The sequence below is a fragment of the Toxorhynchites rutilus genome, chromosome 2, assembly GCF_029784135.1.
Source record: "Toxorhynchites rutilus septentrionalis strain SRP chromosome 2, ASM2978413v1, whole genome shotgun sequence".
Lineage (NCBI taxonomy): Eukaryota > Metazoa > Arthropoda > Insecta > Diptera > Culicidae > Toxorhynchites > Toxorhynchites rutilus.
Genome location: NC_073745.1, coordinates 206,521,061 through 206,538,726, shown reverse-complemented (window position 1 = coordinate 206,538,726; position 17,666 = coordinate 206,521,061). Strand labels below are relative to the sequence as shown.

The following is a 17,666-nucleotide window of genomic DNA, read 5'->3' as shown; positions in this document are numbered from 1 at the left end:
AATCACTGGAATCCTTTTTTTTTGTTTCTGGTCACGAGTCGGGTTGACTCCATTTTTCCAGCCCCCACTTTCGCCTCCGAAGCGATTGGGAAGTGGGGAAACAATTGTTGAATCCAGTGATGATACCTACAGCATCACGCTGTTCTGGAGTTTCGCTGAAGTTTTTATGAAGCCCGTGATCGGGTGATTGTGGAAGGTTTCTTCTCTGTTATTGACTGATTGCTTTCCAGGCACTTGGGTACAGTCGTTTCTCGAGCCGGGATTTTGTAAAAAGATAAACCCGCCCTAAGATTGGGTCTCGGTAGCTGGGCAAAATTTAACCGCGGTGCTTGGTCTCCTCTATGGGAGTGGCGCATAAGCCACCTACGCACAAAGCCCCGGTCGCGACTGGCTCTCGTTACAAGTGTACAATAAAAAACTCTTTGGATTTTTTTTCCTAAAAGCCGATACGAATTTTTCGGACAGCTCTAGATAAGCAATCCTGATTTCTTCCTGATATTTATCTTCATACCTCCTGAAATTTGAAAGTTATAGCACCTATATCTGAATACTGTGAAACTTTATTCAAACGAATACAAGATAGCATACATTCGGGCAACAAGTTAGCGTTTCATGCGTCTTCTTTCAACCGGAAGCATTACGCGCTCGCCGTTGAATCGTTTTCGTAACAGCATCGTGATATATGTAACTGGTCATCGTTGGCGTTATGTTAACCGTCTTGGTAACACGTTGATCGTACTGAATAACAGAAGCGGTCTTGGTGAACGATAGCGTTACAGTGGTGGCGCCCTTGGAAACATATTTGGTTGAGGTTGGTCTGATCGTTTGGCTGATAGTTGTCGCATCGAGATAACTAACGACGGTACTGGTCGGGCGGATTATGCGGGTGTTGGTTTCCGTTGGCTCCAATGTGACAGTGATGATTTTCGTATGGGTTGTGGGGCGGATGGTGTTTGCTGGTGCTGCCAGCAATGGAATGTCTGGAGGAAGTAGATCTAGTGGTGGTGGGAGTTCCCGTGGAAAAACATTTACCGGTGCACACGTAGGATTGTCTAAAGCTGGAAGATACGCATTATTCAAGGAACACACAGTGGTTGTAACAACGGTTGTCACAGGCAGTGTGGATGTCACGGTGTGTCTAATTGTGGATATCCTGGTATCATATTGTGTTTCCGTTTCAGTTAGCAGAACTTTCTCCGTGGACACTTCAGTTTCAACCACAGGGTAGGCTATCGTTTTCCACTGGGTAACAAGCGAAGTCACCACATTTGTAACAGGCGGTAGAGTCTCGGTAGCAACATTAATAATTGTTCGGAAATCTGTTCGCGTTCCGAAGCTGGTGATTGTGCTAATTTCGGTTGTTGTAGTGGGGCTTATAACGGTCGATACCACTGTACTTGGTTTCAACACACTGAATATGGTACGAGTTTCGAATTGTTTCACTGTAATATATTCCAGGAAAGGTACCGTCGTAGTAACGGTGGATGGATCCAATAAAGAACAGGTTGGCTTTGGGTAATCATATCCATCGAATTCTTGAATCTGCTGTTGGGAAAAGTTGATCTGCCAAGACACTAGCACAACAAATGCGATCATCAACTTCATCTGAAAATAATTGTTATGTTTATCGTATTTCTAGAATGCAATGTCGATGAATACCTATAAGCAAAATTTGAAATCAAGCTTAACAAGTGGATCGAACAAAAACTGGTTGTTTACTGGACGAAAGATTTTATTGTAATATTGAACGCAAAAATTTGCCAAGGCGATTTCGATTCGATCGGGGCTTCATCATCCCACGTTCAGTGACCAAAAACGGAGAAATTCTGATGATTTCAGTGGCGTCCGATGGACCAGTCTCATCCACGTTTAAAATTTATTACAATAATTAATATACTATTAACCAATATACCTACACTCTGCCCCCGATATTCATATGAAAATGTGAGTTGTAATTTTGGAATGATGTATTTTCTTTCAATTCTGAGAAGGACCAAAATGCGATAACTCCGAAGAAGCTCATGCGATTTGATTATTTGAAATTCCACTGCAAGTCTGTGTGGCAGTTTCCTCTGCATTCCATTTATCACATTACCTCTCATTCATTTTGTTTCGTGCGTTGTTGCGGATTGTGGGTGGAAGAAGATTCTCACGATTCACCGTTAGCTAATGGGAGCGAGTATTTCATGAGATATCTTTTCAACGCCTTTAAAGTGGGTGCTGTGGACAAGAGAGTTATAATTTCTGCACAGCAACTTCGACATTAATGGGGTTTTTATTTAGAGGTCCCGCATGCGTTTTGTCATGCCGAAGTGATTTTTTTAGTATTGTTTGACGTTTCATCACCGCAAAACTTAATCCGATACAGTATCAAAGTGTCGATGAAATCATCTGAGAATAGATAAGAGGGAACATGATGCGATCAGCAGTAGAGAAACAAAACTTCATACAAATGCGGAAAACTCATCTAGAATTGACTTCACGTTGAGAATATTGAGAGTATCTCCTTTTTTCAAAGTTTTCCCTTGGCAATGGATAATTGATATAAAAAAGTTATAACTAGAAAAACATAAAACAACCGATATTGCCATGATCCACAATAACTGAAATATATTTCATAATGACATCTTATTGTATCTATATAATCAATTGAACTAATACTAGAATAATGTTGCTACGCCTCACGAACTTGGATCCCTTCAATCAAGACATGTCGTATTGACTAGATTGAAGCGGCAAAGCAACCACTGCATGAGGTCCGTTGGTCCACCTGGCTTAGACTCGAGGTAGAAAATGTCGATTTTGGGTGACGAATATTTTCTTGCAGAAGTGCTTGGGTTCAGAGGTGACGACATCGAACGTTTGTAGGTTACATCACTGCTTGATGGGGACAAATCTGGCAGGTCAGCTGGCACTGAATCATCAAGTGTGTTCTCGTCGATGGCCTTGGTCGCACGCTTGATTGGGCCAGCTTGTTCGAAGGCGAAACTTTGGAGGAACGAGTTTGGCGTTGTCTGCTCTACATCGAGTTCGTCAATATTGAACTGCGGTTTTTGTACCACCGGAAGTGTTTGAGCGTTTGAGGGAGGTTGTGGTGACGGAGGAGCTGATATGGATGTGGGTGGAAGATAGGAGTTCTTTGGGGGCTCTGGTGGAAGGTAAGTATTTGGGGCGCAATATGTTGTGGTTATGTACGAGGTTAGTGTGGTTGCATGAATATCAATTTGCGTTGCTGTTGACGTAAGGAAGTGCGTAGAAATGGTTGTAGATTTTTCAATTTTGGTTTCAGTGAGAAACTCAGTTATCCGGGGGAGAGTTACAAGCTCGGTTGTGGTTTGAACGAGAGTGTTGGTGACTGGTGCTGCCGTGGTCACTACAACGCTGGTTTCGGTTACAGGTATGGTGATGTAGCTCGTGCTGGGTAGTGTCAACGGGCAGCTCGGCTTATCGTAAATATACCCATTGTGCAGTGGAATAGAGGGTTCGGGGTAGCCGAATTGCTGCTTCTCTGACTTTATTAAACCATTTGTATCGTATTTTTGTATTTGTTTTTGTATCGCGTTGACTCCACCAATGCATATCAGAATGTTCCTGAGGAGTAGTGTTAAAATCTGCGGAAGAAAAGAAAAAGAAAAGGAATTTAGTTATACATACAGCCATTCCATGCCAAACCGATATAGTGGTTCTCAGATTTTCGTGAAAAGTGGTAGTTTTGTTCTTTATCGCAAAACATTAAACCCGTATTTTTTTTTCAGTAAGGTGACCATTTGAATTTAAGGGTTGTCCGAAATATCAACTTTTTCCTCTTTTTTACAAAAACTATTTTTTTCAAAAAATCATAACTTTTGAACTACTAGACCGATTCAGATGATCGACATATCAAATTAAAGCCAATCAATTTTATACTACATCTGTTCTCGTTATTATTGTTTGCATTCGTTTTTTATTGTTTTCATAGTCGCGGGACCAAGGGCGCTATACTTTTTTATATTTTTTCTGAAAAGCTGAAAAGCTTTTCACATAACATATGTCAAAACCAGAGAGGCGTTTTTCTTCGTTTTTGAGTTGTGATTTTTCAGAGTTAACCGATGGTCCAAAAAATCATTTTTCACTTTTTTCCAAAAATGTCTTTGTTCAATAAACAACTATGGATGGGTTATACCTATGATATAACCGCAAGGTTGACGTAGGACTGCCGTTGGCTTAGTAATCAATTGTATTTCTTCAATTAGCAATAATCCCACCTCGGATGTTCCTCATTGGGTACAATATAGTCGCTGCGCAGAGCTATCTTTTGTGTGTGCTGATTAAATTATTGATTAAACTAGTGAATGAATGAAACTATTTACGAATTCCATTGCAAAAAAATCCCAATTTAAGTCAATTCATGCATTATGGTAGTAGTTATCGCAGCAAAAAGATATCCACATTTTGTCTAATCATTAAACGGTATACGTACAAGTTTAGTGAGCAGCCGACATGAAGAGATGTCTTCCAATGCAATCTTGAATAATCTAGCCAAAACGTTGCATTTGTACCTGCTTTCGTAGACCGTGTTAGCAAAACGCATCCCGGAGTGTAAAAATGCATGGGGGTATAAAAGTAATGCCGACTCGAATGTATCTGCAATGCCGATTTTCCCAACTTCTTGATTTCGGAGTCTGAATTGGGAAAACACATTCCGATTTGTAGAAACGCAAACGAGTACAAAAGTACTCGCAGCTTGCATCTTTTTTGCAATGCCGATTTCCTCAGGCTCCATGATTTTGGAATCTGTGTTAGGGAAACATTCCGATTTCCAGAAACGCAAACGAGTACAAAAGTACTCGCAGCTTGCATCTAATTTTTCTTTACCGATTTCCACAGGTTCCATGGTTTTGAAGTCTGTGTTAGGGAAACATTCATCCATTCCAGCGATCGTAACTCAATCGTTGCGCAATCATAACTGAGTAGATTTCCGAGCGGCACTCGCTTATATATCGATTGGTGTGATTTCAATAGCCTGTTTTGAAATCAATGTTAGGGCTATTGGAACAAGTTTTTGGATCAAAAAGTAACAAGTATATAACGCGTAGACATTTTATCTTCCGAATGAAGTGTTCATCATACCATTCCGTTCAGTTGTTTAGTAGCTATTAACGCTCAAAATCTCGTTCTCCGGCGTAACGCTTTCGTTTTCGAAACTATGAACTTACACCCTAGTATAGAAATGAAAGACGTAGTCCTACGTAAAATTATTACTTTTAAACTACTGGACCGTTTCAGATGATCTATATATCAAATTAAAGTCAATTAGCTAGCCTTTCTTGAAATAATGACACATTTGCCAATTAATTGAATTCTAGTCGCATACATCCAGTCTAGTCGCATAGAAATATTGAACGAAGAGTGAAAACATGTTAACTTTAAAAAATCATAACTTAAAAACGAAGAATAACACATCTCTGATTTTTAAATATGTTTGGTAAAAACCTCAGTTTTCAAGAAAAAAATATAAAAAATATAGCATCCTTGATCTCGAAACCATGTAAACTATAAAAAACTAATACAATAAATAATTACGAAAACTAAATCCATTTTTTTTCGCAAGTCTAATATTTTTCAAGAAAGACTATCTAATTGGCTCTAATTTTATGTGTCGATCATCTGAATCGGTCCAGTAGATCTAAAGTTATGAATTTTTGTGTTGGAAAAAAGAGGAAAAAATTTGATCTTCATAACTCGAAAACTAATCAATCAAATGGATCCAACTAATCAAGCTAATGGAATCAAACTTGGCATATGAAGGTTTTGGAGAGGCGATCGATAAACGTTTCTATGGTGGTTCGACACTCCTCGCCCCTCTCTAATGGGAGGCTACCATACAAATGAAACACAAATTTCTGCATAACTCAAAAACTGATCAATCAAATTGATCCAAATAGACACTCCCCCCCCCTTTCTAAGAGAGGGGCTGCCATACAATCTCTCTATATATATAAAAATGTTCTGTTCGTTTGTGTACGCGTCAAAAACTCGAAAAGTGCAAAACCGATTGAGCTCAAAGTTGGACACAATATACAATCCACTTCAAGGAGTGTTGTTACGGCATAAAAAATTGGAAAATTGGAAGAAAAATGATTTTATATATGACCAGAGTGCGTTTCTGAAATTGAGCTTATAATAAAAATCGACTATTCAGTAATGAATATGTGTTCTATGTGAAGGAAACATCTTTTTTTCCACGTGTTTGGCAAAACCATGAACTGAAATTGTGTTTCGAAGTGATTTAAAATTTATCGATTCCCCTCATCTTTCTCTATATATATATATATATAAAAGTGTTCTGTTCGTTTGTGTGCGCGTTAAAAACTCGAAAAGTACGGAACCGACTGAGCTCAAACTATGATACAATCTACAAAACAATCAAACACATCTAGGATTGCTGTTACAACATAAAAAAGTGAAAAAATAAACTCAACCAAGCAACCACAATGTGCCACAGCAAAGTGTGGCAGGGTACAGCTAGTTGACACATAAATCTCTGCATAACTTAAGAACTAATCAAGCAAATAGAGCCAAATTTGACATGTGGAGGTTTTAGGGGGCCATAAATGTTTCTATGGTGGTTTGACACTCCTCTCTTCCCCGGGGGACTGAATAACTCCAGAAGCAAATTGAATCAAACTTGACATATAGAGGTTATAGGGATCGATATACGTCTCCATGGTGATGTGACACTCCTCCTCCTCTCTAAGGGGAGGCTACCATACAAATGAAATACAAAGGGCCTGGCCGGGTAAGGGAGTAAAAAGTGCCGCCAAACCAAATCACCAGCTGTATGGCAAATAATGTATTAGGATATTCAATTAGAAATTTTAGCGGTTTATTTGAACCCCTATGTGGTTTAATATGGGATCTATAGTGAAAAACGTACCTTTTCGTTTATTTCACGCCATCCTCAAAAGCTTCGAGATAAACATTTGAAAAAAGTACTGAATGTGCATCTTACCACGGTGTATCAAGAAAATTACCAAAAAAAAAATTCATAAAAAATTGAAGCACTAAAAAATTTTGAGATCTCTTTTTTTTGTGATTTAGAGATTCAGCTCTACTCTAATTCATATTTAAATGTCTTCCTATGGCTTATCTAGATATGTGTGATTTTTTTCAGTGTTGCGTTGATATTTTTTTCATATTTCCAAAGGGTCTGGCTGGGTAAGGGAGTAAAAAGTTCCCCAACCCAAATCATCAGCTGTATGGAAAATATTATATAGGGTACAAAATGAAACATTTTGGCAGTAGTACCATATATTTGAGTCCTTATACGGTACACCATAGGATCTATGGTGAAAAATGCACCTTTTCGATTTTTTCACGACATCCTCAATAGCTTTGAGACAAAAATATGAAAAAATACTGAAAGTGCATCTTACTAAGGTGTATCGATAAATATCTTCAAACTGTTTTTTCATCAAAAAATCAAAAAAATTAAATACACAGTACAAAATAATTTTATATATTTTTTGGCATTACGAAATTTTGAAAAAAAAAAATACTTTGAGACCCACTTCTGCTCTAATTTGCTAATGCGTTCGTATGTGTCTTTTTTTCTACATGTGGCGTACTTTTTCCTGAATTTTTAAGAGCATTGCGAGACACAGAAATAATTTTCTTCATCGTCTGCATTATTATTTTTATTTTCTTGAAATCGATTATTTTATTGTATTCGTGGTTTTGAAATTGAAATAAGAAAATAAAAAAAATCGGATTTTTTAAGTGTTGGTCTCATTAATCCGAATGATCTTTTCACAATGACTTTATTTTTTTTCTCACAGAGCTCTATCGTGCTGCTGATTCCTATGAATTTGGTAAACCATCTAAATCCAATGTAAAGATAATCTCATATATTTTAAGATACGGGAAAAACAATTGCACAGCGCAATGCTCTAAATATACCGACAAAATTTGGACATATGAAAAGCAAAATTTTAAAAATATTAGAGCAGTAATGGATCTCTAAATTTAAAATAAATTCAAAATGCCCAAAGGCCAAAAAAAACATTTTTTTTCGCGCAATCGTCTTAAAAATTCAAAAAAAAAAACGCTACATTTGGAAAAAAATACAACACATACGAACGGAATTTAATACAAATTAGAGTAAAATTGGGTCTCAGAGTAATTTTTTTTTCTAAATTTTGAAATACCTGAAAATATATAGATTTTTTTTTGTACCGCGAAAAACACTCAAAAAGTTCTGAAAGAAATCACATATACCTAAAATAGACGTAGGAAGAAATCTGAATACAAACTGGAGTAGTACTGAATCACAAAATGAAAAAAAAAAATAATTTAATTTAAAATAAAAAAAAAAATATTTAAATATTCTTAGTGTTTGATTTTCTGATGAAAAACATGTTTGAAAATATTGATCGATACACCTAAGTAAGAAGTACTTTCAGTTTTTTTTTCATATTTTTGTCTCAAAGCTATTGAGAATGGCGTGAAAAAAACGAAAAGGTGCATTTTCACCATATATCCTATGGTGTACCACATAAGGACTCAAATATATGGTACTACTGCCAAAATGTTTTACTTAGTGCCCTTTACAATATTTTCCACACAGCTGGTGATTTGGTTTGGGGGACTTTTTACTCCCTTGCCCAGCCAGACCCTTTGGAAATATAAAAAAAATATTTTTTTGAACCGCGCAACATTTAAAAAGAAATCACACATATCTAGATAAGCCATAGGAAGACATTTAAATATGAATTAGAGTAGTACTGAATCTCAAAACCACAAAAAAATCAAGATCTCAATTTTTTTTTAGTACTTCAATTTTTATGATTTTTCTTTTTTAGATATTTTTTCTTGATGCACCGTAGTGAGATGCACATTCAGTATTTTTTTCAAATTTTTATCTCGATGTTTTTGAGGATGGCGTGAAATAAACGAAAAAGTACGTTTTTCACTATAGATCCTATGTTAAACCACATAGGGGTTCAAAAAAACCGCCAAAATTTCTTATTTGATATCCTATACAATATTTGCCATACAGCTAGTGATTTGGTTTGGGGGCACTTTTTACTCCCTTACCCGACCAGGCCCTTTCTGCATAACTCGAGAACCAATCAAGCACATCGAGTCAAATTTGGCATGTGGAGGTTTTAGGGTGCAATAAATGTTTCTATGTGGTTACATACCCCTTCACCTTCTAAGTGGTGGACTGCCATACAATTGAAACACAAATTTCTGCATAACTCGAGAACTAATCAAGCAAATCGAGCCATATTTGGGATGTGAGGGTTTTTGGGTACAATAAATGTTTCTATGATGGTATGACACCCCTCTCTCCTCTGAATTGAGGTGGGAGTCCAGTAAAAATACAATACACATATTTCAACCAAACATGACAATTGAAAATTGTCGAAAAAACATAGTGACAAACTTTGTTAGTCCATTTGATGTTTGCGCTAACGAAATTGAGTTTTGTTCGAAAGTGGAAATGGTTTTTAATGTGATGAAACGCACTCCTATATCTTCTTCTATCTATATAAAAAATGGATCACGGAATGTGTTGATTATAGAAAAACTCGAGAAAGGAATTGTCCGATCCAGGACCCTCTTTATTCTATCATATTTTGAAAATGATTGAAAAATCTTCGAGAATTGTGTTTGAAAATAATCTGATATTATGATGAAGATTTTTAGAAGTATTAGGAAATTTATAGCAAAACGTAATTTTAAAGGGTAGATTAGATGATCAATCAATGAACATTTCTGCGATTGGACTCATGAACGTGCGCTTAGTAAGAAAACGTCATTGTTTGAAGGTATTAGGCTGTCAAAAAAGCCCTGCGGTATTTCCGCGAGGTGTCGTTGTAAGCGCGTAGTTCTAGTTGTATTCATTGTATCGAGTCATACTATAGCTTGTTCGAAAGGTATTTTTGCGCTATAATATTGTCCTTGACAGTGTTTTATTTGGTTAAGTCGTTCGTGAGTTATAGTGTCGCAAATATGGAGCAAAATAAAGAGAAAATCCGACGACTATGACAAAGGCAAAAATGCATCTCAAGCTGCCAATAAAATTTGTGCAGTTTATGGACCCGATACAGTTTCCATTTCCACCGCACAACGATGGTTTCAACGTTTTCGTTCTGGTGTAGAGGTCGTCGAAGATGCGCCACGCTCCGGAAGGCCTGTCGTCGAAAATTGCGACAAAATCGCTGAATTAGCCGAGAAAGACCGGCATAGTAGCAGCCGTAGCATCGGCCAAGAGCTGGGGATAAGTCATCAAACCGTTATTAATCATTTGAAGAAGCTTGGATTCACAAAGAAGCTCGATGTATGGGTGCCACACACGTTGACGCAAAAAAACATCTTTGACCGTATCGACGCATGTGAATCGCTACTGAATCGCAACAAAATCGAACTTACTTCGTATGAGAACATCTTTAAACGCTGGAGAGGTTGTTTCTAGCTACATAGAAGAAAATCAAAATCATCTGACTGCAACCTTTTCAGACCCGAGGTTCAGGTCAGACTATTAGGGAGTTCTCGAAATGTAAACAGACAGACAAAAAAAATCATCAAAATCAAAATCATCATGCGATGAAGCTGAATAAAACGTTGATAATATGGGTTGATAATAATTCAATTTTACTTATGTGTCGAAAATATGTAAGTGATCATACCGTATTTTTAACCACGTGTGAATGTTGTTTATATGCTATTGTGTTATAACTTATCTTATGATGATCAGAAACATATATTTTTTTTCAAATATTCGGTACCCTGCCGGATAGTGAGTCACTATCCGGTATCCGGCCAGATAGCAAATATTGGGCGGATAGGCCGGATACCGGATAGTTACCGGATATACGTTTCATCTCTAGTGTATATCATCGTGTCCGCGCTGTAATATAATATATTTTTTTCTTTGACCGCAATTTTGTAGATATTATAGTTTTGGAGTTATAATTTTTTGTAAAAAATTGAGAAAAAAAAGCTTTGCCCCCTTTCTAAAAATAATCTAATTCTTTTTTATTATTTCAAGTATCCTAAGAAGTTTCTTCTAATGATGAAGGTCCCACCCCATTCCCCTGCAAAGGTTTGAGCGGGAAGAGTTATCTTACTTACGGTGTTAATTTTTTTTCATCAATTAAACAGTAAGCAAATTAAATAAAAAAGAAAACGGACTGATTATCACGCAGACAACGATTACTAATCAGAAGAACCCTTCTTAAGCCATTATCAGATTGTATTTACTCCATGGCATGTCGAGAGAATTCCCAAGAGAATTGAACCCAATACCTATGTCCGTACTAGCCAAGAATCTACAAGGGAATTCCCGCTTTAACAGATACCCGTAACTAGTAGAATTCTCGCGCAACTTTCGAAAAGGTCCTAAGTAACAAATGTAAACAAATCGAGTTAATAGATGCACACTATTAGTTCTCATTCATTTAATGCATTGCAAAAACAATCGTTCAAGTATCTATCCCTTTCACCTTTTTATCAGCGATACAAAAAATGTCCAATGTACAGATGCGAATTTTGAGCACTCGACTGTTACTTCGGACGCCACTTTCCTCTGACGCTCGATACGTCCGATGTAACAAAGCAATCAAAACAACACGAAGTCGTACTTTGGTCATTTTGAGTTTTTGTTATTCTCGGGTGTTGATATCGTTTTTAGTGCAACTCAACGAGTGATAACAATGATGATCTGCCTTTAGCACGAAGTGCAAATATTTGGATCGTTGTTCAGTAGTTGTTTTCAAATTCTCATCGTGCAACGTAATTTGTCCAATGTACAAAGCGGTCAGTCAAAACGTCCAATGTAACATTTCTCGCTCGGAGGCTTCAATTTCAAACTAAAATCACATAACAACAGTTACGATAGCTTTTTCAGAGTTATTATTGACTGTTAGTGGTAAAAGTAGTGATAAAGATCGATTCCTTTTGAAACAATTCGCGGACCAATGTTCCGGTCTTCAACTTCATTTTTCTCGAGTTGATGTGAATGTTACATAGGACCTTTTCAAAAGTTACGCGAGAATTCCGTTATTTATGAAAAATGCAAATCCAAAATGGCGGCCACTACAAAATGGCAAATTTTATATTTTCTCATAACCACATCAATATGGGTATCAAATGAAAGGGCTTGACTAGTAGAACGCAGTTATTTATTAAAAATGCAAATACAAAATGGCGCCATATTTTTTTCAAAGCCTCATCAATATGGGTATCAAATGAAAGTGCTCGACTGGTAGAACACACTGGATCATGAAAAATCCAAATCTAATATAACCGCAGTTCTCAAATAAACAATTACTTTCAGTGGTTCCATTCAACTTGCCCTGTTTGTATGTATGTTTGAGTGTTTGTAGGGTTGTCCCACATTAATAGAAAATTGACCCCGTTCCTGATGACTGATTGTTCTGAAATTAGAAACATACCTTTAATTCTACTGTCATTATGAAACTGCGTATTCCATGATCTTGAAAAATTCAATTTGGCCGCCGCTAAAAAATGCCTGAATGGCTTAACCTGGAGAATACATTACACTATGAACAACATAAATTCGAAAAGGTCGCCGCCACAAAATGGTCGACTATATATTTTTTTTTTGCAATCTTCTCAATATTGGTATCAAATGAAATTATTTGACTAATAGAACACAGTACATCATCTAAATATTCCGAAGTAAGTTAGGTAAGAAATATTTTTTTTAAATAACAATTTTTTGAATGGTTTCAATAAAGAGAAGTATACTAATGATACAGATAATTTACTAAACAATAGAATATAAAATAAGTAAAAAAATAACTTTTTAAGTTAAACGGTTTAATGTACAAAAAGCTAGAAAATAATTAGACAAGTAGCAGTTAGCAGTTATCACATCCGTTCTTTCATTAATCTAGGGCAATGATGAGATTAAAATAAAATCGTGGGGTATGTGATGGTACAACTAACAAGGGGGTAATGGAAATCCAACGTTTATTTTTTACCTAATTTTCTTCGGAATAAAACTTTCTTTTGATATCAATATTGTTGATGTTTTCAAGCCCTTTCATTCGATACCCATATTGATGGGATTTTGAGAAAATATGTACATAATCCGCCATTTTGTAGCGGCCGCCATCTTGGATTTTCAAGATCATGGAATACGCAGTTTTATAATGACACCAGAGATAAAGATGTGTTCCAAATTTCAGATCAATCGGTCAACAGAAAGGAGGTTAAATTTCTATTAATGTGGTACAAAGCTACAGACAAAATTGCAAAGTTACAAAGTCACAAACATACAAACGGGTCAACCTAGATGAAACCGTTTAACAAATAAGTGCAAATCATAATTATATTGCGTTTACCGAGAGAAAATTCGTTTTTTTATGACTCGATTATCCGGAGGATTCGATTATCCGGAGTGAAAAAAATCAATACTCCGGATAATCGAGTCCGACCTGTAGGCTGTATCGATAACTGTAAATGATGTTTAAGTGAAGCCTGTACCCCAAAGAATGTCAAGGTTTTCATTATTCAATTAGTTATAAGATTAAAGTGCAGTAAATTTACAATTAAAAAGAAATTTGAGACAAAACGGTATATTCAAATTTTTTTTCCGTTTTTTTCCAAATTTCCATCTTGAAATTATTGTAAACGGTGTGGAAAAAAAGAGGAAGTTGCCAAAGTTTAGTGTTTGCTAGCCCAAACAATATTTTCCATAGTGCCAACGATTATGTTTAGATCACTTTTCACCCTACCCAGCCTGGCCCTTTAGCTTAGCGGTTACGCTCTGCCCGTTATCCAAAGCTTACTGAGCCCGATCTACTTCAGTCCCGCTACATCTGCTACTCGGAGATTGAGAGTTACCTTCCCAAGATTATGTGATCTACATAAATGATAACCGAGCGCATTATCTTTCTCAACGGGGTTATTGAAAGTTCAGAACTTGGATAATAGGGTATTAAGAATAGGATAGGTATCCACGATTGTGGGGTTTATCTGGGGTTTATGTGGGGTTAGTCTGTTTTTTGTTAGGCTATGTACATTGTACAGCTTTGAATACAAGGTCTCCTGGTCTTGGATCTTGGTTGAAAATTAATGACCCTTGATTACATCACTTGCATCTGCGCGCATTCTAATGTTGTCATGACTACCATTTTCCTCCAATTACTGAAGTCCTGAGTCTCTCACGGAGATGTTGCCTATGTCATCGATAAACATCATTGTCAGATGTTCTCATTTCAAGATACATCTAAAATGCAATAATATAAATGTAAGAATCGATTCTACTTGTTGTAGTTCTTCACAACACCGACTTTGAAAACAAGAATAAACAAGATACAGTTCACGAGTCACTTCATAAAGCATGTTTCAAATTTGTCATTTCGTTTTGAACTACACAAAAGATCTTCCTCCGCTTATGTTCGCTTTTCCAAGCTACTTATCCAATATATATACACTGTTGCGTTGCCCATCCATTGTTTGGGACGAAACGAATCATATTTGCAGTCTGCAAGGGTTGTTACTTATCTTCAATCACTTTGCACACTTAATTTTATCACCCGCTTGACCTTGCATTGAAACCAGACCATTATTCAACTGAACAGTGCTTCATTCATTTACAGATTTCACAAACGTGCATCTTCTGTATCGTTTGACTATTATTATATTATTACTTCATCATTAGCGGCTATTGCACACTAGTTTCACGTTTTCCATGTTCCCAACAAACAAAGTTTCACTCAATTACCATTGTTGATGTTTTCTTCATGCGGGAATCACTACTGCCGGTGTCCTTTGAATATCGCTTAACACTTGCACTTCCTAATGTCCTGGAGCATGGAGCGTCAAAAGTAATCCTCGTCGAACCCTATCCATTTGAGTGTTCCCAACCAACTGAACTGACCGCATTGGACCCCGAGTGGTTTTAATCGGAGTTAATTGGACCCACGACAAATTGCTACTCTCTGGGTCGAAATATTTCAAAACAAAGCGCTAAGATCCACAGCGATGAGTGACAACCCGAACAACCCCGAAACATTGGGGTTGTTCAGCGAGAGAAATAACTGACCACAATGTTTATTCAAATAGGAACCCAAGGAGAGCGTCTAATCGGTGGATGCTTGTTGGGAGCTTTGTGCATCTTTATTTCGGCACAATAATCGCGATAGTAGAAAGAGAGAGACCTCAAAAATCGCCGCTTGTATGGACGGCTTTTTATGAGCTTATTGTTTTGGCTCGTGGACCAGTAAAACTTCTGTACACGGTATTTACCCATGTTTTGCGCATAATTAACAAGGAAAAAAAATAATGGGAAAGATTGATCGTCTGCCAAAGTAGCTATTAATCTGCTTCGAACCGATTCTATTAGTCGGGCGTTTGGCTATCATATCATTTGCGTTCTAATTTGTCATTTTTAAAGTTTTCTTGTGTTTGGTTGATTTCGTGCAAAAACAAACAAAACATTTCGATGTATGATTGCCATTTTAAAAGTCTATTAAAACACAATTTCTATCTCACATGTTTTACACATTCTGGATGAAACTTCTGCTCCCGTGGCCGAGTGGTTAGCGTCCCACCCTATCATGCCGGGGGTTCGGGTTCGATTCCTTTTCTGGCCGGGGGATTTTTCATCAAAGAAAATTCTTCCGGGTTGCACTGTGGTCACGCGTATTCCAGAGCTTGTCACTCCAGAGTGCATTTAAGGCGTGTTATTCGGCATAGAAATCTCAACCAAGTATTACTAATAAAAATGACGCAAGTAATGCTACGTTGAGAAGGCAAAAGTTCTACTGGAACGTTAGTGCCATCCAAGGAGGAGGATGAAACTAAGGGGCTGTCCACATACCACGTGGACAACTTTAGGGGGAGTAGGGGGTATCACAATGTCCACGCTTGTCCACGGAGAGGGGGAAGAGGGTATAGACTATGTCCACGTGGACACGAAGAATAAATATTTTTTCATATATCACCGATTTCGTAATTATCAATAATCTGATTAAGTTGCCTGAGAGTAGTTCATATATTTTTACTAAATCATAGGATTTCTTCACTGACTTCACCATATTCTGAAAAACAAAATTCACGTAAACTCCAATGTAACATTTTCGTTAACTCGAGAAGACCTGAACATTATAGTCTTATGACGTTGCACGACCAAAATTTGAAACTAACTACTAAACGACAATCCAAATATCAGCATTTTGTTCTAAAGACAGATTATCATTGTAGGGGTAGTGGGGGCAAATTGGTCATGGGGGCAAAGTGGTCACCTGCTTGTTTGGTAGTATAACTATTGACTATAGAAGCCGTATTGATAGTCACCTTATGTTTGAAGAATTTAATGACTTTTGAGTCACCCTGTATTTCAGTAGAGCTGTCGCATGTCAAAATACAAATAAAAACAGAAATTGCTCTCTCGATAGCCATTCGTCCGTAGTTCTGTGCGCATGGTATCTAAGGAATTTCTCGTGAAATTTAGTTTAGTCAATCTGATATATTGGACAAGTCATCAGCTTGAACAACTGTTCACATATTCTAGAAAAGGTGAACAGATATTTTGTTCGTTCTCAGCGATTAATTAGCATAGCAATTCTTTTGATGTTTGGGGGCAAAGTGGTTATAGGTGAATAACAACTTACAACGTTCTGGTTACTAAAGTTGATATACCTCATCGCATTCTGCTCTTGAAGAAGATACTTTTGTGGCTTTGATCCTGGATAAATATGCCACTCCAACTAAACCAAGCCTCATTATGTGAAACGTTATGTGTTTCTTACTACGTTTTTGTATGCAAGAGAAAATTTAAATTGAGACTCTAGGTGAATAGGCCATGCCTATTTCATACATGTACCTACTATATAAAATATCATTTGAACAAATTTGGACGGAAAAAACGCATAAATCTATCCCATTTAGCTTGATATGTGCGGGTGACCACTTTACCTCCAAGCAAAAAAAAGGTTCGTTTTTATATTTTTTTTTTCGAATGATGAAAAGTGTACTATTTTGAATTTTTGAAAGCCGTTTGCTATCTTGAAGAACAATGAGTTGAACTTCAAATATTCTTCGAGAAACGGGAATTGAATCGGTATGTGGGCGCTGGAAATGGGCATTTTCCTTAGGGTAACCACTATGCCCCCACTTCCCCTAATCACTCGTTGAATTGCACTGAAATGGATAACAACACCCGAAAGAAACAAAAACTCAAAACGACCGATGTACGACTTCGTGTTGTTTTGACTGCTTTGTTACTTCGAACAAAGGAAAGTGGCGTCCGAAGTATCAGCCGGGTGCTTAAAATCCTAATCTATACATTTGATATTTCCTGTATCGGCGATAAAAAGATGAAGAAGATAGATACGTGAACGATTGTTTTTGTAATGCATTCAATGATTGAAAACTAATAGCATGCACCCATTAACTCGATTTGTCAAGATACATCTAATACATCTACATTTGTTACATAGGACTTTTTCAAAAGTTACGAGAGAATTCCATAATGGTTTTCATGATATTACGAATATGTTTTTTTCGTCAAATATAATTTTCTATAGATTCTTTTCTAACTCGAGAACAGTTAGTGTTAGAATAAAAATGTATGTATAGTTTTGCATGCAGAATTACGTGTAAAATCATTTTTTTGAATTACTTTTCTCGAAAAGTTACAATTTTTC

General features: G+C 36.8%; 2 protein-coding genes across 2 annotated transcripts; both read right to left on the bottom strand.

Annotated features, from left to right (window-relative positions):
* Positions 1 to 594: 594 nt before the first annotated feature.
* LOC129770673 (uncharacterized) lies at positions 595 to 2,013 on the bottom strand. Its single transcript, XM_055773638.1, has 2 exons — positions 1,917 to 2,013; positions 595 to 1,605 (listed from the first exon to the last, which is right to left on the bottom strand). Exon 2 carries the CDS (start codon positions 1,603 to 1,605, stop codon positions 625 to 627), a length of 981 nt encoding a protein of 326 aa, XP_055629613.1. The 5' UTR covers positions 1,917 to 2,013; the 3' UTR covers positions 595 to 624.
* A 686-nt stretch (positions 2,014 to 2,699) lies between these two features.
* On the bottom strand, positions 2,700 to 14,879 carry LOC129771367 (mucin-2-like). Its single transcript, XM_055774936.1, has 2 exons — positions 14,741 to 14,879; positions 2,700 to 3,611 (listed from the first exon to the last, which is right to left on the bottom strand). The coding sequence occupies exons 1-2, from the start codon at positions 14,759 to 14,761 to the stop codon at positions 2,700 to 2,702; spliced, it is 933 nt and encodes a 310-aa protein (XP_055630911.1). The 5' UTR covers positions 14,762 to 14,879.
* Between the last annotated feature and the right edge of the window lie 2,787 nt (positions 14,880 to 17,666).